The sequence below is a fragment of the Hippopotamus amphibius genome, chromosome 4, assembly GCF_030028045.1.
Source record: "Hippopotamus amphibius kiboko isolate mHipAmp2 chromosome 4, mHipAmp2.hap2, whole genome shotgun sequence".
Classification (NCBI taxonomy): domain Eukaryota; kingdom Metazoa; phylum Chordata; class Mammalia; order Artiodactyla; family Hippopotamidae; genus Hippopotamus; species Hippopotamus amphibius.
This window is the reverse complement of record NC_080189.1, coordinates 107,100,044-107,123,193: the sequence shown is the minus strand read 5'-3', so window position 1 is coordinate 107,123,193 and position 23,150 is coordinate 107,100,044. Positions and strand designations below refer to the sequence as shown.

Below are 23,150 nucleotides of genomic sequence, written 5' to 3'. Positions count from 1 at the left end.
TTTCAATTGTATCAAGTTTTTAAAAGTAAGCATTGGAAAAAAGGTAGCGAGGTGGAATAAAAACATGATACAACAGACTCTTTGCCCGATGATAGTTGAGTAGGTTAAAGAAACGACACTCTTTCCCTCCTTCTCTTTCTCAACATAATCATGGATGTGAAGACAAAAGGAGCCCAAGCCTCTTTGCTAGTACAAGGTATCTTGAGGGATATAACATGTGGGACTTATGAAGAGGAATCAACTTTTCCCCTACCTCTGAGCTATAGCTACTATTTTTAGAGGCTATAGAAGGAAAAGAAGAAGAGCTTTACTACCATTTTCAAATGACAGAACTTCCCGAGTAAAGAATCTTTGTAACTTTGAATAAAGGTTTAAAACTGAATAACCAAAAAATCCTATCCCTTTCCTTCCCAAGGCCATATATATCTACTTGACTTTTTCTTCTCCTGATAATGAGTAGAAAGTCAACAAGATAAATAATAATGTACACCTCTCAATCTAAAAACTCAAGCTTTTAGAGGCATCATATCATATACGAAGTGAAGAAACATAAAGGAGAGTTCCAAACTCAAATGCCAACCTGCAGGGCTGTCACTCGCCCACAGAGTACCTTTGTGCCAGTCAGAAAGTTGGCCCTTCCCGAAGACTGATTCTGTTAGAACAAAACGCTCTACTGCCATGTGCTAGAGATCTGCTGAAAAAACATGCAAGCACCTGACGTTGAGAAGTAGAGGGCACTCCCTAAGCTGTGCAGTTCACAACCAGCCCCCACACACAGCAGCCCGCATGCACAGGCCACACCGTCCCTACAAAACACACAGAGCTGGCCATCGTAAGATGCTTGTGCTGTGCCAAGTGTGACCCATGTCAGTTATGTGTCCTTCTACAGTATTCTTAGGGCGTGAAAACTGTAGCACACAGACAGCCCCAGGGTAGCCAGGTGGTCCACCAGCCACAGCCGTGAGAAACGTGTAATTATTTTCATTTTATAGCTACACCTTAAATATAATCCAGCATCCTAAAGGAAAATCTCTTTACAAATCTTGTGTTTGAGGTTACAGGTTAAAAGTAAAAAATATCAAGATAAGATTTGTTGCTTGCTATTTAATAAGAAATTTGTATGCTTTTGCTACACTATATACAGGTATTTCTTGCTTTAAACATTTATTCACTGGTCAAAAACTTGCTTTGAGTACATAGTTACATGCTTTCTATAGATAATCTCATTTAATCCTCAAAACAAGCAAATGAAAGCAGTATGAACGTGCCCACACTACAGCCGAGGGGTGAAGATCAGAGACTAAGAAACCTCCTCAAGGTCATGCAACTAATAACATGTTTGAGATGGGACTGAAACCCCCATCAATTGTAACATATATGACTACTACACTACATTGCCTATGTATTTTTAATAGTTGTATATTTCATAAACTAGGTATACTTTTTATATACTCAGTTGTACTTTAAATCATATATGCATACTGGGTATAAAAATGCTTGTGAATAAGAACCAACCAGAATTAATAAAATCTGTATACGTTGTTTGATTTATATGTAAGATTTCATCTATAAAAAAACAAAAAGATGATGCTATAAAAATATATGTAGTAAGAACATGTAAAAATACAAATAGAATACAGAACCTAATGTAGTCATGAGCATAAAACTCATTAACTGCTTGTTGAATTAAACTGAACAGAAAAACTTCAGCTTGAAGAGGAAAAAGAGCACATGGAAAAGCACAAATCTAAAAAGGAGAAATAAAATAACTTTTATGAAAAAATGTACACATGATCCACAAACCAAAATCCTGTGGATTAAGCTGCATTTACTATTGGTTAGTTATTATATAAATCTCAGAAATTGGGTCAGCCAGAAAGTTCGTTCAGATTTTTCCGTAAGATATTACAAAAATTTCTGAATGAACTTCTTCACTGACCCAATATTAGTATAGCCTTCTAAACTAAATCTGTGTGTTTGGGGATTAGAAATTTTATATTATCTGGATTATTTTGAGTGTATAATAAACTATCAATTATCAATGGCCCTCCCATAAATGTCACTTGACATTATTATTATTATTATTATTATTATTATTATTATTATTATTATTATTATTATTATTATTATTATTATTATTATTATTATTATTATTATTATTATGGCTTGGCACCCAAAGTTTCATTACTGACAAAAAGCTTTACTTTTCTGTAAGGACATCAACAGAAAAGTTATACTGATATAAACATTTTCACTTAAGTTTTCAAGAACACTTCTAGTGCACAAATCAAAATTAAACATTTTTTTCTTCCATGTTTTCTGTTTGTGGAAAACGTAAACTTTCTTTCCTGCAACTTCAAAGGCACATATTAAATTGACAAAAACAGTGTTAAAACTAACAGCTTCTCTAAGTATGTAGCTCACAGCTGCCTCTGTGGACCAGCTCTCCACAGAAAGCGGTGTCACTGGTTCACTGCTCTCAAACCTGACAGGGGAGTGTCTGTGTGCTGGCTCGACTGCCTAGAGCCAAAACGGGAAAGAATGTTTTCAGGGAAACATTTCCACAAATAACCAACTTTAAGATTTCGTGTCACTTTTACAATTTTAGGTTTTAGAGAATTCATGATAAAACACTCTCAACATATCTAATTACTAAATCTATTCCTTTCAGAACTAAAAATTAATGTTTATTATTATTTCCTTTCCAAAAACAGACTTTTCATGAAGGTATTAGAAAAAATCAAAAGCACATAAGATAGGAAGACAGAAACATTACACATGAAATCAATCTTTACATTAGAAAAATGTACTTCTCTATATGAGCCCAAGTACAAAAGTATACATCCCTTTCAACCTGTCTAGATGGCATCAACATTATCCTCATTGAAACATTTTTCACTAATATTTACTGAAGAAAATGCTTAGGAGCACCATTAAATTGTGTGTACATTTAAAGGGTTTTCCTTTATTTATTTTTCAGATTCGAGGTAACCTAGACAGAAAAAGCAGGCTCTCTGTAAAAGTGAGTTTTCTCCCAAAGAATCAGGAAGGAAAGTATCCATCCTCCCAATATATGTCCTTAATGTTAATAGAAACTACCAAAGTGAACTACTACTAAACAACTGAAAATAAATTTCTATGGTTTATATTTAAATAACATTCCAGATTTATAAAATAAAAAAAACTTACAATCTCATCTCCTGGCAACCAATATCCTTCCTGTTCGATACCAGCTTTTGAACCTTTGCAGCCCACTGTTAGCGTTTCCACAATAAGACCATCTTTCACAGCTAAGCTCAGCTGACGAGTGGTCTCTTTTGGATGCATACCGTGGACTCGAGACATGTACCTGGATACAGAGGAAAAACAAATTTAAAATCCCGTGGTACTAAAAAATAAAAATTTAAAAACAGGTGATTTCTCTTTTATTGTGACATACCTACGAGAGCCCTGCGGAAAGAGAGAAAAGAAAAGCCAGTCCTGAATACTTAACTTTTTCAATTATCTTATTTTAAACCTTTAATCTATTTTGTATATTTAGAGGAATATTTGTTCAAAATTATCCCAAACCAGCAAATATAAATCATTTAACAGATTTTAGTCAAACATCCCATTTAGTTCTAGTCTCTGCAGCAACTGCCACTAACCTCCACTCTGCAGATACTAAATCTAGAATTTTATAATCTTCGGGATGTTAGAATATAAAATACTTTTACTCAAAACTTAGGAAGTGACATCAAAGAAAATACAGGAATTACACAAGTCGTGGTCAATATATAAAGAAAACAAGAATGCATGCTGTGATCAATAAGCCAAAAATGTGATTTTCAATTAAATATATTTTGAACTCGATCACTAAAGCATACAAGCTCTCCCTGATTTATAGTTACATGGCATATTTTTTAGTTAAAAAATTTTATTTCAAAGATACCCTGTACCACAGAGAATAATACTGCAGATTCTCTTGTACTCAGCAATTGTACTGAACTCATGTTAACACTATGGCATATTTGCTTCATATCATTTTGTTTTTTAAGGACATAAAATGCTACAGCTACAGGTGAATTTGTGCCATTTTCCATCCTCCTCCAATCAAACCCCAACACCCTCTACTAGTAAACTAGGATATCCAGACACAAAAACATACTATGAGACAAATCAGGCTGGCCTCAGTCTCTCCAGAGAAACATTCTGTACTGGAAGACAGTGCAGAAGTGCCCAAGGGTCTGCAAGGAAATTAAGTACGACAAGGATTCTGTATCCAGTCAATCTGTTATTTAAGTATCAAAGCAGTCAAAACAAATCATTTTCAAAATGCAAGAACTTGGGACATCCCTGGCAGTCCAGTGGTTAAGACTCTGTGCTTCCAATGCAGGGGTCACGGGTTTGATCCTTGGTCAGGGAACTAAGATCCCACATGCCACTCAGTGCATTTAAAATTAAACAAAACAAAAAGCAAGAAGTCATCATTGAAGAACATTCTAAACACAGGACGAATTTCAAGCAAGACAAGGAGTAAACCGTGGCAGAGGGGCTGCAGAGCCTTCTGTGTCTACGGTTTATGGAAGAGAACTGTTTTCTGTTCAGGAGATAAATAACTTTAAAAAGTGCTATTTTCTCTGCCAATGCAGTTAACTGAAGGGTAAGACGGAAGTGACGTGGGGAGTAGCAGAGGGGGCAGGAAAGGACAAGCGGAGTTAGTCCACACACTGATCGGTCAGCTTTGCTGACTGCCAGCCAACTGGTGACAAAGCATGCAGTAGAGGTACAAATATATTTTGATATATAACGGTCAACACCAACGGAAATAATCAACTGACATTTGGGATACAGGGAAGGGAAATGGGCAAAACTGAGAATGTACTAATTTCCTCACTGTTCACAACTGGGAGCCAATAGAAATTCTCCTAGGAATTAGGAGTTTGAGTTTATAAAGGTATTCTTCAAACAAAATACAAAATTTCTAAGCTATCTGAAGAAACTCATAAAAACACATTATGTAGTGAGACAAAAACAACAACAAAAGAAAGCATATTAAACATAATGAGAGGACCAAAACCAAACAGGTTTGTCTTTCTAATATATACAAATTGGCTAAACTCAACAATTAAAAGAAAAAGACAGATTGGATCACAAAACAACAACCAAAAATAAACTGTCTACAGGAGACACACTTAAAGTGACTTAGAAAGACTGAAAAAGAATGGGCAAAGGCATATCATAAAAATGCAATCCAAATGAAGCAGGGATCAGTACTGCAATGAACAGGATTTGGAAATCAGGGCAAAAATCATTTTTAAAAAAGACAAACAGAGCATAGGTAGTTATAAAGCAAAAACTATAAGAAACAGAGGAAACGTTGACAGGAATACAGAATTATGAGACTTTAATTCACTTTGCTCAGTCCACAAAGACATCTAGTGAACAAAATTAAGTATTGATACATAAGACCTAATTCATAAGACATCTAGTTGATTTTATTTTGAAATCCCCCAAAAAACCTGTCAATAGGTCCAGGAAAGGGGCACTAAAATTGAGCAAGAAGTCAGCCACAAAATGACCTTAACAGATTCCAAGTGATGCAGCCGTTTCCCAGCTGCAGTGAACTCACACCAGACATTAATAACAAAGCTAGAAAAGGCTCATAAACCACTGAATCAAAAGGTTATCTGAAAACTACAAAAAAACCAAAAAACTAAAACCAATAATAAAAGGTTAAAGCAGTGCTAGTGAAAAAAAAAACTGTAGAACATATTAACCAAGAGCTCCTTCTCAGTGAAAAATAAAATGAAGACATCATTAGCTAATCTAATCAAGAATGAAGAGGCAAAGCACAAAAACATACAAACTGAGAAATATCTACAGAAACAAGGCCATATATGAAAGGGAAATTAAAATAGTCACAAGCAACCACTTTGTTCATTTCTGTGCAAAGATATAAGATAAACAGTACGATATTCTAGGAAAATATAAATGACCAAAAGTTGACCACAGAACAAAGAGAATATCTAAAAAGGCCAATTTTTCCAAAGAAATAAATAGAGGAAGTTGGCAAATAACTTGCACAGAGAAACACGAGGTAGGAACATACTCACAAACTTTTAGTGACCAGGTAAAACTCCAATGCGATTTAGACTCTGCCAGGACGCAATAAAGAAGGAAAGCAAGGAATCTAACATAATGGTAACAAAACCCCTCAAAAACAGCATAGAAAAAGAAAATTAGTGTCCCATAGGAATACTGGTATAAAAATCCTAAATAAAATATTTGAATATACAGTCTAATATTAAATAGTAACATAAATTAATGTTAATATATTAGTACATTCAAATATCAAAAGACTGTACCATAACTGGGTATTTAATTCCAGGATTTCTAGGAAGATTTATTATTAAGAAATTTAGAAATATAATTCATCCCATTAATAGATCAAAAGTGAAAAACCACAAAAGTTACTAAACGTGTTGAAAATTATTTAGTAAAATTCAACATCCAGCCCCTAACAAAATAGGAATGAATAATAAGCACTTCCGTAACCTGATCAGGAATATTCAAAAATGTCTGACACTCTGCCAAAGGTGATAACCAACACTGCTGAAACAGAGAAAGAAATGCAGCATAAAAGCTGGTAAGGAGTTAAAATGATCATAATATATACCTGTAAAACCCAAGAAAATCAGATGGTATGCTATTTTAAATCAAAGAATGTACCCTATTATTTGTTTGGGTACAAACTAATATACTAAAATTAACAGCATTCATATATACATACCCAAAAAAGTTAGGAGCTTTAAAATAAGACAAGACCCCAATTATTTACTACAGCAATAAGAAAAATAAAATACTTAGTAACAGAAGAAATGACAAGATCTATATGAAGAAAATTTTGAAAAGCTACTGATGGAAAGACATGCTCGATATTTAGACGGAAGACAACAGAAACTAAATTGCCTCTAAGATAATGTAATTGAACACCACCACAAAGTAGGCAAGTTGATTCTAAAGTTCTGTAGAGAATTAAACAAGAACTTCCCAACAATTCTGCTTCTAGATATTCATCCTATAGACACAGTCAGACTCGTATGAAATAATACTCAAGGGAGGAAATTCATTTTAGCATTTTTGACAGCCAGAAGAGATTAGACGCATCTAAACATACATCTTAGGAGCCTGGCTAATTTATAATATAACCATGTCAAAGATTATTATATAATCATTAAAGGAAATGAAGCAGCGTTATAGACATTAAGATGACAAACTCTAAGATACATTATGTTTAAAACATCATGGTATAAGGGATAATATCCAAAATATACAAAGAATTCACACAATTCAATAGCAAAAAACCAACCCAATTAAAAACCAGGCAGAGGACTTGAATAGACACTCCAAAGACATAGGGATGGCCAACAGGTATATGAAAAGATGCCCAACATCACTAATCATCAGGGAAATGCAAATCAAAAATCACAATATTACTTCACACCTGTTAGAATGCCCATCATCAAAAAGACAAGAGATAACAAGTGTTGGCGAGGATATAGAGAAAAGGGAAACTTTCTTTGTACAGTGTTAGTGGGAATGTAAATTAGTTTAGCCACTATGGAAAAGACCATGGAGGTTCCTCAAAATATTTAAAATAGAACTACCATATGACCCAGCAATTCTATTTCTGGGTATTTATCTGAAGAAAATGAAAACACATGTGCACCCCCAGGTTCCCTGAAGCATTATGTACAACAGCCAAGATATTTACAATAGGCAAGATATGAAAACAACCTAAGTGTACACGGACAGATGAATGAAGAAAATGTGAGATACAGATATACAACGGAATATTACTCAGCCATAAAAAGAAATAAATCTTGCCTTTTGTGATAACACAGATGCATCTCGAAGGCATCATGCTAAGTGAAATAAGTCAGACAGGGAAAGACAAATACCATATGATCTCACTTACATGTGAAAGAAACCAGAAAAAAACAGAAAAAAACGAACAAAATGTCATTTGATAGAGAACAGACTGGTGGTTGCCAGAGGTAGGGGGTGGGGAGGGGAATGGACAAAATGGGTGACAATGGTCAAAAGGTAAAAACTTCCAGTTATTAGATAAATAACTCATGGAGATATAGTGTACATCATGGTGACTGTAATTAATACTACTGGACTGCATATTTGAAAGTTGCTAAGAGAACAGATCTTAAGATTCCTTACAACAAGAAAAAACATTTTTGTAACTACGTGGTGATGGATGTTAACTAGATTTACTGTGGTGGTCATTTTGCAAGACATACAAATATTGAATCATTATGTTATATACCTAAAACCTAATGTTATTTGTCATTTATACCTCAATTTAAAACCAAGTCAGTGAAAAGAAATCATGGTATAAAATAGTAAAATTTCTCAAAAACATTATATAGTTATCTCTGAATAAGAGTTCTTCTAGAGGTATATTCCAGTAACATTACTTTCAAGAGCAGTGGTTCGGCAGGCAGGGGTAGGAGGAAAACCTTTTTTTTTTTTTTTTTTAATAAGAGTACTTACTCCCTTTTAATTTTTGTTTATGTATCTATTGGCTAAAGTCTATTTTTATGAAAAAGTAGCCACCATTTACCATCCCTTCAAACGTACAAAAGCTCCTTTCTCCCACACAAGCTTGCCAGTCTTGGGCAGGTCCCCTGCTTCCTTTCCAAGAGCTTCCTAGCTCTTCTAACCTTACTCATCTATAACAATTTCAAAGTGGGTTGGCTGAGATCCATGAAAAACATTGTTGCAATTTAGATTAGAGAATAAATACAATTACAATACTAAGTAAGGTTAATTTTCACAGATGAACTTTGCACAATTGTTAACTTACCTGTAACTTTTTCTGTGTTCTCAATAAGGTCTCATAATTTTTCCACATAAAACTCTTGCTCATTTTTTGGATTTTCCTAGATACTGCATATTTTTTGTTTCTTTTGAAAAGAGTATTTTATGTAATATTTTCTGGTTGGTGGTTGCTGGTACAGCAAAGTTGAGAAACCTTGCTAAACTCTCATCAGTTTCAGGTTTGCCTAAGGCTACCAAGCTTGTCTTTTCTTACTGTGCTAAGGAGGACTCAGATGCCCTTGCTTCAGATCTTGCACAGGATTCATATAACAGTTCACATTAAACACAACACTTGCTGAAGCTTGCTGGTAGATATATTTTATCAAAATAAAGTGACAAATATAAATTATAATGCTTGCTAAAGGATGTTGGTAGCTTTTATTAAGAAAATTCCTTTCTAGTCACAGTTTGCTGTTTTGTGTTAACAAGAAAGGCATTATATTTTATTACTCCTTGATACATTTTAAACCACCGAATTTCACCACGCAAATGGGTCTTCATAGCCACCGTGCACTCAGACAGCGGTAGAGCACGGATAAAGGCACAATAAAAGAGAACTTTCCTTTCTCTTAGTGACAGCATGTTGGGCTCGACCTCCTTAGTTCAAAGAGAAGGAAAGTCACCTAAAGCCAATTATTCCAGTCCTCTGGTCCTGAGGGACCACAGAAGGTATACAGGAGGAAGGACTCAGGGAGCTCTCTTCACAGGGACAGGATGATCAGGAAAGGGTATATACGAAGGATTAGTTCTAACTGGAACACAAAAACAGCGGCAATGCAAAAATGCACTCCCTCCGCACACGCCCTAGGCGAGTAACAGCTCTGAGTGAAGGGTTTTTTCCTGAATGAAAAGTTTGGGTTTAGGCATATTTGGATAAAGAGTAAGTGATCTAGTCTGCATTAAAAAGTGTACTCTAAAGGCGAAGAACATGTATCATTATTTAAAATAGTTTTGTTACACTTGCATCTGAATTCGTTTTCAAATAGGCACTATTTATTTCTCTTTAAGTCTTAGAATCACAGGACCTATTTGCTGACCTACCTGCAGTTGCAGCCAGAAAAGCTTAGGTGCCACTAGTGGGAGCAGATGACAAGTTATTTTTGACAGTGCCTCATATAAAATTGATAGTCAGTAAATGCTTGTTGAGTATATAATTGAGTATCAGAGAATTTCAATGTGATCTTTGAAATCTTTTTTTTTTTTTTTTTTTTGGCTGCACCACGTGGCATGTGGAACTTTCCTGACCAGGGATCGAACCTGTGCCTCTGTAGTGGAAGTACAGAGTCTTAACCACTGCACCACCAGGAAAGTTCAATCATTTATTTTAAATTAATTCTAGTCTTGCAAGAGCGTTCCCATATATCCTTTATCCAGCTTTTCCTAATGTTAACATTCTATAATTACCAAAGTTTCTTAACTTCTTGTTTATTCATTTATTTGAGATAATGGACATATAACATCAGTTTAGGTGAGCAGTGTAATAATGCAATATTTGTATACACTGCAAAATGACCACCACCACAAGCCTAGTTAACATCCAAACATTTCTCGATTTCTTAATCAATGATGGTACAATGTACCACACTGGTACTTTAAACTGCAGACTTTATTCAGTTTTCACCACTTTTTCCACTGCTCTTTTTCTGTCTTAAGGATCAATTCAGGATCTTTCAATATGTGATTAAAAAAATTTTTTTTTTACTTTTTAAAATTTATTTATTTATTTATTTATTTATTTATTTATTTATTTATTGGCTGTGTTGGGTCTTTGTTGCTGCACGTAGACTTTCTCTAGTTGCGGCGAGCAGAGGCTACTCTTCAATGTGATGCACTGGCTTCTCATTGCGGTGGCTTCTCTTGTTGTGGAGCATGGGCTCTAGGCGCAAGGACTTCAGTAGTTGTGGCTCGCGGGCTCAACAGCTGTGGCTCACAGGCTCTAGAGTGCAGGCTCAGTAGTTGTGGTGCACGGGCTTAACTGCTCCGTGACGTGTGGGATCTTCGCAGACCAGGGCTCGGACCCGTGTCCCCTGCACTGGCAGGCAGATTCTTAACCCCTGCGCCACCAGGGCAGCCCCCTCAACATGTGATGAGTTCAAAAAACATTCAAACATTAAACAAATAATACCATTTTAAAATGTTTTAATAATGAAGAAAAGTGAGTGGTGACTAACACTGCCCAAAGAAATCGTTATAAAGTATTCTACTGGGACAGTGACAATTAGAAGGTTGCTGTGCAGCAGAAACTAATACAACAGTGTAAAGCAACTATATTCCAATAAAAATTAATGGAAAAAAAAAACAGGGTTGGTATGAAATTTGATTACAGCTGCGAGTAGCATGAAAATTCAAACAAAAGGACAACACAAAACATCAGAACATCTAGAAGTAGGTCCAAATACACAAAAATCTTAGGTAAGTATTACAAAAAGAAAGGAAAACGTAACAATACTTAGCAAGTGATAGTGGAATAATTAAATGGTAATGTGGATAAAAATAATTTAGATCTACACCATATTTATATTTTGAACGAGTTAAATATTTAAATATAATAGAAAATAAGAATAAATTAGGACAAAGTATCAGCTATTTGGGGAGTCAAGTATGTCTTATAACAATGGAAGAAATAAAGCAAAAAACAGATGTGAATGCATAACATTAAGACTGCAAAATATAATAAGAGTAAGAAAACTAACACAGGAAACAATGAACTAGCAAAAGGACATCAAGTATGACAAAAGGTTAAATATGTACCTATCAGCACAGTTAATGTTTCAGAGATTTCTTTTTGTACATGTGGTCTGTGCAATAAACCCAAACTCACATAGCCAATGTAAGATGTGTGGTTTAATAGTTAATGTGACAGAAATCCCCAATCAAGTGGCAACAAGCACAAGCTCAGAGCAATGCCTAAACTTGAGGAACTCCTTACTTTTTCCCTACTTTTTTCTTTAAATATTTATCCTCACCTATTTTTCTCAAAAAGCAGAACTGAACCAGAGTGCTGCAGATGTTAAACAAATGAGGATTAATGTCATCCTCCTGAGTATCATATCTAAATAGACTGGATAAGCCTTAAGACTGTCCGAGGTACTTAGAAATATATTCTGAAGGACTGACACACACAATATCTTTATTATATAACAAAGGGTCCCAACCCATTTTTGCTTTTCTTAGATCATCAAGTACTCAGGAAGGTTTAGTTCCTATGATAATACTTATGCTAATAATTCAGGCTGAGGTCCCTCCAGGTCTCTCATTTTCTTACATGCTGCATACCCCACCACAGGGACTGGTCTTCAAATAAAGAGACCAAAACAGCAGTGTGGGTTTGAGATGCATTTGCAGTGGCCATCTAGTCTCCTGTTTTTATTTCACTTAGTATAAGTCATGAAATAGTATATAAATGTCTACAATTTAAATGTTATATTCAATTTCTCTGAACTTTTTCAACATCTTTTTAATTTTCTCCCATCCTATTTCCTTTCCTGTAATTTTCCTCCCAATGTCTTTCAAAGGATGCTACCTTCCCACAGGTGCTGAGCACTGAAGTGTGCCCAAGCTAAAGACTGAAGGACCCAGGGTTACTTCATCTCCCCTGAGGTAATTCTGCATGTTCCAAGACAAAAAAATATCGTTGATGGTAACAGCCATTGCTAATTTAACATTTTTACAAAATGAAGAAGTCGTATGTGTCATAATTTCCTAAAATTAGTTATTTTAAACTCTTCTAATAATGACTCAATCTCAGAAACTTGTGTCATGCAGTTTGAAATGCGTATACTGAGAGATGGGCACACTAATGAAAACAAAATACACGGGTCACATCCTGCAGAAGAAGGAACCACCACAAAATACACTGGTATGTTTTCTGTTAATTAAGAAACATAATGAATGCCTTGTACTCTCCTCCTGTCCCTTACCTACACCTTCACACTATCATGAAGGCTAGGGGCCTTCATTTTATTATCTTTTTTTTTTTTAATTTTATTTATTTATTTATTATTTTTTGGGGGGTACACCAAGTTCAATCATCTGTTTTTTTTTTTTTTTTTTTTTTAGGTGGTAGATTGATAATGTAATCAAGTAGAGTGGCCTGAGTTTATAAATGCCTGTATTCTTGTAATCTACCATATTCTTTTTTTTTTTTTATTTTTTTTTATTTTTTTTTTTGGGGGGGTACACCAGGTTCAATCAACTGTTTTTATACACATATCCCCGTATTCCCTCCCTTCCTTGACTCCCCCCACCTCGAGTGCCCCCACCCTCCCCATCCCAGTCCTCTAAGGCATCTTCCATCCTTGAGTTGGACTCCCTTTGTTATACAACGACTTCCCACTGACTATTTTACAGTTGGTAGTATATATATGTCTGTGCTACTCTCTTGCTTCGTCTCAGCCTCCCCTTCACCCCCCCACCCCCTCCCAAACCTTGAGTTCTCCAGTCCATTCTCTGTATCTGCATCCTTGTTCTTGCCACTGAGTTCATCAGTACCATTTTTAGATTCCTTATATGTGAGTTAGCATACTATATTTGTCTTTCTCTTTCTGACTTACTTCACTCTTTATGACAGACTGTAGTTCTATCCACCTCATTACATATAGCTCCATCCCATCCCTTTTTATAGCTGAGTAATATTTCATTGTATATATATGCCACATCTTCTGTATCCATTCATTTGTTGATGGGCATTTAGGTTGCTTCCATGTCCTGGCTATTGTAAAGAGTGCTGCAATAAACACTATGGTACACGTTTCTTTTGGGATTATGGTTTTCTTTGGGTATATGCCCAGTAGTGGGATTACTGGATCATATGGTAGTTCTATTTGTAGTTTTTTAGGGGGGGGGGCCTTCATTTTGATCAAAATATAGCAAATGTATTTTAAGTTTACTCAGGATGACTGGATAAAATCAGTACTGTACCATAATTTCAGTACCGAACAGCTGCCAACTGGCCCCAGCAAATTGCCTCAGGAGCTGAAAACTCAACTGAAAGCGTTACAATCATAAAATTTGAGATAAAATTGTAAGTGAATATTGATCTCATCTCATGATGTTAACAGACATTCTGAGTATAAAAGCTATGGAAATAACAGAGAAGATCCAAAATATCTGACTAGATAAGAAATGTGAAATTTCTCCATGACAGAAACATCACAAATCCATTTTTTTCTAGCCTCTGGAACAACTACCACTAACCACCATTTTGCAAATGAAAAGCGAACAATGAAATGGAATATGTTATTACAAATATGACAAAGAGCTTGTATTCTTAAAATGAAAAACTACAATAAGAAAACTATTTCACCTGTCAAGTGAGCAAGATACTTAAAATTATTCTCAGTGCTGTTAAACACGCATTAAGACGACCACCCTCAACACAGTTTTGCTAAAAACATCTCAGAAAGCACTCTTACATCCTGTAGCAACACCTTACAGATGGTCCTATCATTGAACTCGGTCATTCTACTTCTATGAAAGCAATCTGAATGGGATATTGAATTTACGTAGAAATACGTTCCTCACATCTGAAATTTTATAGGGAAAAAAAGGATCTATGTGTCCATCATAGTAAAATAAATATGGATATAAAATAAGTTATATATTCACCCAATAGAGCAAAATGCACCTGATAAAATTAATGTTTTAAAAAACATAACAGTGTGAGAAAATGTTCATGGTATAATGTTAAAGATATAAATGGACAAGATTTTAAAATATATACATGTATATGCATACAGGAGAGACAATTATACTACTGTAATGGCTGATTAGGTTATTCAGATCAATTCTCATTTCTCTTTTCCTCATCCTTCCCATCCCCTTCTGATACACACTACGTTACTCTATTTATTCTATTTAACTCTTTTTCTAATTGTCCCCAAAATATTTCTGGAACAAATGAAGTTCTATAAAATATACTGCTTATATTTATTTAATACATATATGAATATAATATACAGACACAAATTAAAAACCATCTACCTTCCATCCTTTTTTATTACCCCAGTTACAGGTATTCTACTCTTAGGTATTTATCCAAACATACATCATCCACACCAGTACACAAAAGCACACTGTAGCTTTTATCATAATCCCAAGTGCTCCTCAGCAGGTGAATGGATTTTAAAAACTGTAGTATAGGTACTTCCCTGGCTGTCCAGACTCCGCACTTCCACTGCAAGGGGGCAAGGATTTGATCCCTGGTTGGGGAACTAAGATCCCACATGCCACGCAGTGCAGCCAAAAAGTAAAACAAGACAAAAACTGTAGTATATCCACATATGGATTACTATTTAGCAATAAAAAGGAATAAACTATCAATATATGCAGCAAATGAATCTCAAAACATGCTGACCAAGAAAAGCTAATCATGAAAAAGAATAAAGTATATGATTCTATTTACATAAATTTCTATAGCAAGCAAAGAAAATAAGTCACTGTGACAGAAAAGCCAATGGCTGGCTGGCTGACTGCCTGGGGCTGGGGAGCAGGTGAACTGACGGTAAAGGACTACAAGGGACCTTTTGGTGGGGATGACAACTCTCTATATCTTGATTAAGACGGTGGTTACGCAGGGGCACTAATTTGCAGGTGAAGAAAGAAAAGTGATTTCCCTGAGAAAACACAGTTAATTAATAAGAGAGCTGATATCAGAAACAGTCTAGTGGTAGTGGAGGTTTCAGGCTTTCTATAGCAAGGGCAACTAGCTGCAGGAAAAGAGCCGACATTCACTCAAGGTTCACGAGTAGAGGTGAAGACTGCTGAGTGAATGTCACGTGCCAGTCCCTATTTTTTGGTGCTTAGCACATTACCAATACACACAACAGAAAAAGATCCTCACCTATAAAGCTTACATATTGGTGGCAAGAGGTTGCAGGGGCTGAGGGCAAACAAAAAATGGTATTGCTAAATATGTAAGAGTAAACGATATGGCATGCTAAGGGCCCCTAAAACCTCCAAGAGTTACTGACTCTAAAGTGCGAATTCTAAAGAAGGCAGACTCACTATAGAGAGAAAAATAAAACTAGATCCTTTTCTACCACCGCATAAAGAGAGAACTACAGATAAAGACCTAATTCTTGTGATCTAATTAAGGATTCCTTAAATAAAATTTCAAAAGCACAAAACATTAGACAAAAAATATTTCGATCACATCAAAATCTAAAATTTCTGTTCAACGAAGAATACTGTGGGAAAGGTTAACAAACAGATAACAGAATAAGAAAAGATTCACTTCTGATGAAGAAGGAAGACAGCGGTGCATTTGTGACTCGCAGCTCAGCCTAAAACATTTTTTAATGAGGGAATAGGAAGGCTTGTTGACAGATGAACAAAGTGTATTGAAAAGCAAGGAGATTGTGTCGAAAAATGATGTATTTGTCTTTTCTAAAAGTTAATTAAAATAAATTCTACAGCCAGAGTGTGGATAATTTTTGACTCACCCTCGTATTTACAGAGCATAAAGTGTATAAGAGAACTAACAGCAAGAGCTTCTACAAATCAATAGAAAAAGACAACCCTAATGGGAAAATGGGCACAGTATAAGAACAGACACCCACAGAAAAGAAAGGCCAAAACCTTATAAGAACACCAAGAACTGGTATTCTCATTAATAAAGACAGAAATGCAAATTAAAATATTTGAGTGACAAAATTTATGCAACTGGACATCAAGTATATGCAGATGCTTGCAGAAACTGGGTCCTTGTGCACTAATGAACTTGTAGATGGGCATCCTCTCTTGAGAGCTTGGTCAAATTAAATAGATGCATTTCCCATAGCCAAGGTGTTCCTGGATACACACTTCAACAAATTACTCATGCAGGTCAAAAATCAAAATGTTATCTGCAGCTGTGAAAAACTGGAGACATGCATGGTTATTTGCAAGGTGAAGGGAAATTGGAGACCACCTGAGGGTCCATCAAAAGGAAACAATTCAAAGCATGAAGAGACTAGTGAAAACACTGAAAATACCCAAGTTGTCCAGCCAACGGCAGCATGATGAGAGTATGTACCCACAGGTTTCTAATAAAAGCTGAACAAGGTAATGAACGAAACTGATCAGCCCAGGGCCCAGCACTAAGCTACTCCACACAAATGGTTCCTGCACCAACCACTGTTTATCCTGTAAGCTTTCACCATCATTACATATATTACTGAATATTAAAGCACTGAGAGTTGTTATAAGAATTCAATAAATGACGTATGGGGGTAATAGAAAAGTAAAGGGGAAAAAGCATGGCCTCTTAAGTCACCAGATCTCAGGTCAAATACCAGCTTTACCACTTACTAGCGACATGGCCTTGGACAAGTGATTTAACCTCTCTGCATCCCAGTGAGCATATCCTTAAGTAAAATCAATAATGTCAATCCATGTGGTTGATTTGAAGGTAAGATAATGTAATGCAACCTTACAATAAATGTTTATCTTACTGCTCACCCCTCCTCCCTCCCAAAACATATCACGGAACAGTCTCACCAGATGGAATACTGTGCAACCATTACTACTACTAATTTATGGTGACCATATAACAACATGGAAAAAGGCTAAATAATGTCGAAAAAATAACAAACGTGAAAAATGACCAGAAAGAAATACATCAAAATGGGTCCCTTACTGGGACTGGAGTAGAGCAATTACACGTGATTATTTTTCTGCTTTTTATTTTTCAAGTATCCTACAACATGGTTATGTTACTTTCAGAAGTTTAAAAAAAAATGTTTGACAATAACGCTCTGCCACTAGGTGCTTTACAGAGACGAGGATGGTTCTAACAATGTAAATCAACACACGTGACACAGCACATCAACAGAATGAAAGATAAAAAATCCTATGATGACCTCAATAGATGCAGATAAGACATTTGACAGCACTCAACACCCCTTCATGATAAAAAAAAGAAAAACACTCAACAAATGGGATATAGAAGGAAACTACCACATCATAATAAAAGCCATGTATAAAAAAACCCCAGTAACCATCATACTCATTGGTGAAAGAATGAAAGCTTTTCCTCTAAGATCAGGAACAAGACAAGGATGCCCGCTTTCACCACTTCTAGTCAACATAGTACTGGAATTTGTAGCCAGAGCAATTAGGCAAGAAAAAGATATAAGAGAAATCTAAATTGGAAGAGAAAAAGTAAAATGATCACAACACGTGATATTATCTGAAAAGAAAATTATGATAATTCCATTTACAACAGAATCAAAAAGAATAACATACTTAGGAATTAAATAAACAAATGAGGTGGAAGACTTATACAATGAAAACTACAAAATACTGCAAAAGAAATTAAAGACATAAATACAGCTGACTCTTGAACATACAAAACATACAAAAATCCTTGTATATCCTTACCGTCAGCCCTACGTATCTATGGTTCCACATCCATGGATTCAACCAAATGCAGATCATGTAGTACTGCAGCACATATTTATTTTGTAAAAGTCTGCATATAAGTGGACCCACATAGTTCAAACCTTTGTTGTTCAAGGGTCAATTGTAAATGGAAACACATACCATGTTCGTGGATTGGAAGAACTAATATTATTAAAATGTCAATATTACCCTATCAAAGCAATCTATAGATTCAATGCAATCCCTGTCAAAACCCCAATGACTTTTTTTCAGATATATAAAAACCCATCAGAAAATTCATATGGAATCTCAATGGACCCCAAATAGCCAAAACAGTCTTGAAAGAAGAAAACACTGGAGGACTCTTACTTCCTGATTTCAAAATCTACTACAAAGCTACAGTAATCAAAACAGTGTGGTACTGGCATAAAGACAGACATACAGACAATGGAATAAGATAGCCCAGATATAAATCCTTGCATATACCACCAGAGAATTTTTGACAAGGGTGCCAAGACTACTCAATGAGGAACAGTCTTTTCAACAAATGGTGCTGTAAAAACTGGGTATCAAAATGCAAAAGAATGAAGTCAGACTTTCACCTAACAGCATATACAAAAATTAACTCAGAATGGATAAAAGACCTAAATGTAAGACCAAAAAATAAAACGCTTGGAAGAAAACTTAGGACAAAAGCTTCAAACACTGGATTTGGCAATGATTTCTTGGATATGACATCAAAGGCACAGGCATCAAAAGAAAATATAGTCAAACTGGACTCCATGAAAATATAAAATTTTTTTAAATCAAGAGACTATCCACAGTTAAAAGGAAACCCACAAATGGGAGAAAATATTCAAAAATCATATAACTGATATGAAATTATCATCCAGAACAGAGCTCCTAAAACTAAACAACAAATAAACCTGATTCCAAAATAAGCAAAGGACCTGAAGAGACATTTCTCCAAAGAAGGTATTTAGTCAATAAGCACACAAAAAAATGCTCAACATCACTAATTATTAGAAAGAGAGAAATCAAAACACAACGAGAGCACTTAATGCACTTAATGGTGACCCAAATGGGAAGGAAATCCAAAAAAGAGGGGATATATGTATAGCTGATTCACTTTGCTGTACAGTAGAAACAACATTGTAAAGGAACCATACTCCGATAAAAATTAATTTAAAAAAAACAATGATATACCATTCACACCCATCAGGATGGCTACTATCAAAATAACAGAAAATTATAACTGTTGGCAAGGTCACAGAAAATTTGGAACTCTTGTGTACTGTTGGTGGGAATGTAAAATGGTACAGCTGCTGTGGAAAACAGTATGGTGGTTCCTCACAAAACTAAAAGTAGAATTATCATATGATCCAGCAATTCCACTTCTGGGCACATACCCAAAAGAACTGAAAGCAGAGTCTCAAAGAGATATATGTACATCCATGTAAACAACAGCATTATTCATAACAGCTAAAACATGGAAGCAACCCAAGTGTCCACTGATGAGTAAATGGATAAGCATAAGGTGGTCTATATATACAATGCAATATTATTCATCCTTAAAAAAAGAAAATTCTGCAATATGCTACAACATGGATGAACATGAGGACATTGTGTTAAATGAAATAAGCCAGTCACAAGAAGACTAATACTGTGTGATTCCACTTACATGAGGCAGAGTAGTCATAGTTATAGGGACAGAAAGTAGAATAGTGATTGCCAGGGTCTGGGGGGAAGGAGGAGTTACTGTTTAATAGGTAATGAGTTTCAGTTTTGCAAGATGAAAAGAACTATGGAGATGGGTGGTGGTGACAACAGCACAACAATGTCAATGCATTTCATACCACTGAACTGTATACCTAAAAATGGTTAAGATGGTAAAGTTCATGTTATATGTACGTTACCACAATAAAAAAATTAAAAATAATAACAACAATCTGCCACTAGGGGCTTTATAGAGGGACAGGTGTACAACAGGTATTTTACAACTGCACTGAACAAAAAAGTAATAAACTTCAAAACCTGAACAGCATCATCAATGAATTTATTTTTGCAATTACATTATACTCTGAAGAACTAGTTTCTCCCTAATCCTAACACGTCACCTGTGACGAATATTTTACTCATATAGCCTCATATTCTTCACCCATAAAGTGGTGCTAATACAAATGTCAGATCTGCTGTTAGGGTGAAATGAGGTAATATGGAGGCACCAAGTAGATGTCAGTGTTCTTCAAACTTCAAAGTTTGCAACGATAAAAATATAAATTCGCTAAGTATCAAAAGGAAACATTTAATGGTTCAGAGCTTGGACTATGACAGTAGACCTGTATTCAGATTTCAGTTCTGTCATGAATAACCTCTGTGGCTGTAGGTGTTTTATTTCACCTGCCTAAGCGTCACCATCTTCACCAGCAAAATGAGGGTACAGACAATAGACCTCACAGAGTGTCAGTGTGAAAAGTAAATGAGAAATCGTATAGAGCATCGTGCTTGTCACAAGATAATGACTCGTTCTCAATTATTATAATCCTCTTTGAAACTATAGGATTCTGAGGCAGCTGAGAACAGCCTCATCAGATGGACTCTGAGTGAGGAGAGGCAGATCATGGAAGGAAGGAAAGTTAGGGTCTGACTGTGAAAGGCTCAGCAAAACACCCTGTGCAGGTATTTGCACTTTACGCACAATGGGGAAATCAAGAAGAGCGTACTCAGACCTAAAATCTAGAAAAATAACTGATAAAATGTGAGGCTTAGGTCAACTTAAAGGTGTCAGAAATGACTTCCTAGGAGATGTGACTCGAAAAAGGAGTCTGTCTGGTAGACAAGTCCAGGACGACCGGCAGCCCAGACAACTGTGGAACACAGCGGAGCTGAGGCCCTTGAGAGCCCAGTGCATCTGGAGTGCAGGCCATTGTGAACAGGAAGCAGCAGGAAGTGACGCAAATGAGGAAGGCCGAGGTACTGATACCCTGAACAAGGAATACCCTGTACAAGGAATGCATGGGCAACAGAAGAAGGCTTCCAATCGTGGAACATTTGATAAGATGGTGTTTTTGAAAAATATCTCTGACACCAGTGATGGGAAAAAGAAACAGACTAGCAAGACTAGGAGGCCAGAGGCCCAATTAGGAACCTGTAGCCACTGCAGAGGCAGAAAATGACACAGGCTAAAACCCAGGCCAGGTAGGGAAGAGCAGACATTTAAGAGGACCATTCAATCTGTCCAGTCTAGGATACTCCAAACACATTTACCATTCCCTTCTAGCCACAGGATAAAAATCTCAATGCTGGCATCAGAGGCTCTCCTCGTCTGGGCCTCTCTGTTTTTTCATTCCCTTTCCCCCCAAAACTCTACAGTCCCTCTGTTTCAACTCTCCTCTCTGCCTCACCAAATCCCATCCAACTTCCAAGGCCTGACTGATTCCATACCCTCTATAAGGCCTTCCTGACGCTCCCTCAGCGACCCCCCTCAAATAAGGCCTATCATGTTATTAATTAAACATTCCACTCACATGGGGTTGAGCTGTATTCTGTCTGTGATACCTCTCCTATTATTTGGTACTATTGTTTTATTCTTTCATTGTAATTGACACTTTTTTGTGCCTTGTCTTTATGTTTCCATCACAGAACTGCAGAGAAATGTGAAACAAACGAAAACCGCTAGACAACAACCCAACCCAAGGCGAGTGCCGCTGGAAAAAACCCACTGTGGGACTGTGGATTATGGTTCTTCAGAATCAGTTACTTCTTCTGTAAAGCTGTTATTATGTAAAATAAAACAACAATGCTAACAGTGGTGAACTGTACCTGCCAATCGGCTACCATAAGAAGATATGTAAGAGAGAAAAAATCAGTGTAGATGGAAATGAGCATGTAATTGTGAGAATGAAGAATCTTGGAAGTACATACTCAGCATAACATTAACTGAGAGTTTTTTAAAACTATTTTCAAAGAAGCAACTTAGGCAATGGCTATTTTCCTATTCAACAATAAATCTAATGAGCGAATAGAAATTGACAAAGACAAAATTATAATTTAACAAATAGTTTCTAGAAATCATGGGTTTTATAAAACTGAACTATAATAAAAAAACAAATAAATAAATAATGTGTACCTAGTTGCAACTTCAAAGGCAACCTACACACACAGAAGACTTACAGTTTGGGCTTATGTCTGTCTGTCTGTAGTGACAGGAAGAACTCCAGAAGAACTCAAATTTCAATGCCAAACATGTCACAAGAGGTCAGAGGTCACATTTTCTAACTGGGGTCTGACCCTAAAGTAAGCAATACATGTAATTAATTGATGCCCTAATCTGAAACATTAACTTGAATGGGACTAAGTCAACCAATCCAATGTTAGTCTAATCATGCTAGTTATAAACGTGGTCACCTCTAGAAACACAAAATCAAGGTTACTCAAGAGAGGAAGGAAACAAAGTTTCAACTACTTTTCCCAACAGTCAACAAAAAATGATTCGACCTTTCCCAATGACACCAATAATGTTAGCCAATAATGTTGTCAGAGACCAATATAAAATCCATACTTATTTCAAAAATGTCTTTAAATTATCTTAAACTATTGGGTGGGCCAAAAGATTCGTTCTGTTTTTTCCATAAGATGGCTCTAGTAGCACTTAGTTGTCTTTAACTTCATTCGAAACAATTTTGTTAGACTGTATGTGACAGCTGTCATATCAGCATGCATTTAAAAAAAAGACATCAAAATTTGTGAATTTTTGTGTAGCCATTTTAATATTGAAGATGGAAGAAAAAAAAGCAACATGCTCAACATGTTACGCTTTATTATTTCAAGAAAGGTAAAAATGCAACTGAAACGCACAAAAAGATTTGTGCAGTGTATGGAAAAGGTGCTGTGACTGGTTGAACACATCAAAACTG

At 35.8% G+C, this 23,150-nt stretch overlaps 1 protein-coding gene across 11 annotated transcripts in view; it reads right to left on the bottom strand.

The window, feature by feature from the left end:
* The window catches only part of ZMYND11 (zinc finger MYND-type containing 11), a 118,211-nt gene that overhangs the window by 43,401 nt on the left and 51,660 nt on the right, over window positions 1–23,150 (bottom strand). For 10 of the 11 annotated variants that reach the window (XM_057730539.1, XM_057730534.1, XM_057730541.1 and 7 more), the window contains exon 3: window positions 3,190–3,349. In XM_057730539.1, coding sequence (XP_057586522.1) covers window positions 3,190–3,349 — 160 coding nt within the window. Of the gene's footprint in view, window positions 1–3,189; window positions 3,350–22,407; window positions 22,526–23,150 lie in introns of all 11 variants that reach the window. The other variant, XM_057730542.1, reaches the window with a different exon arrangement.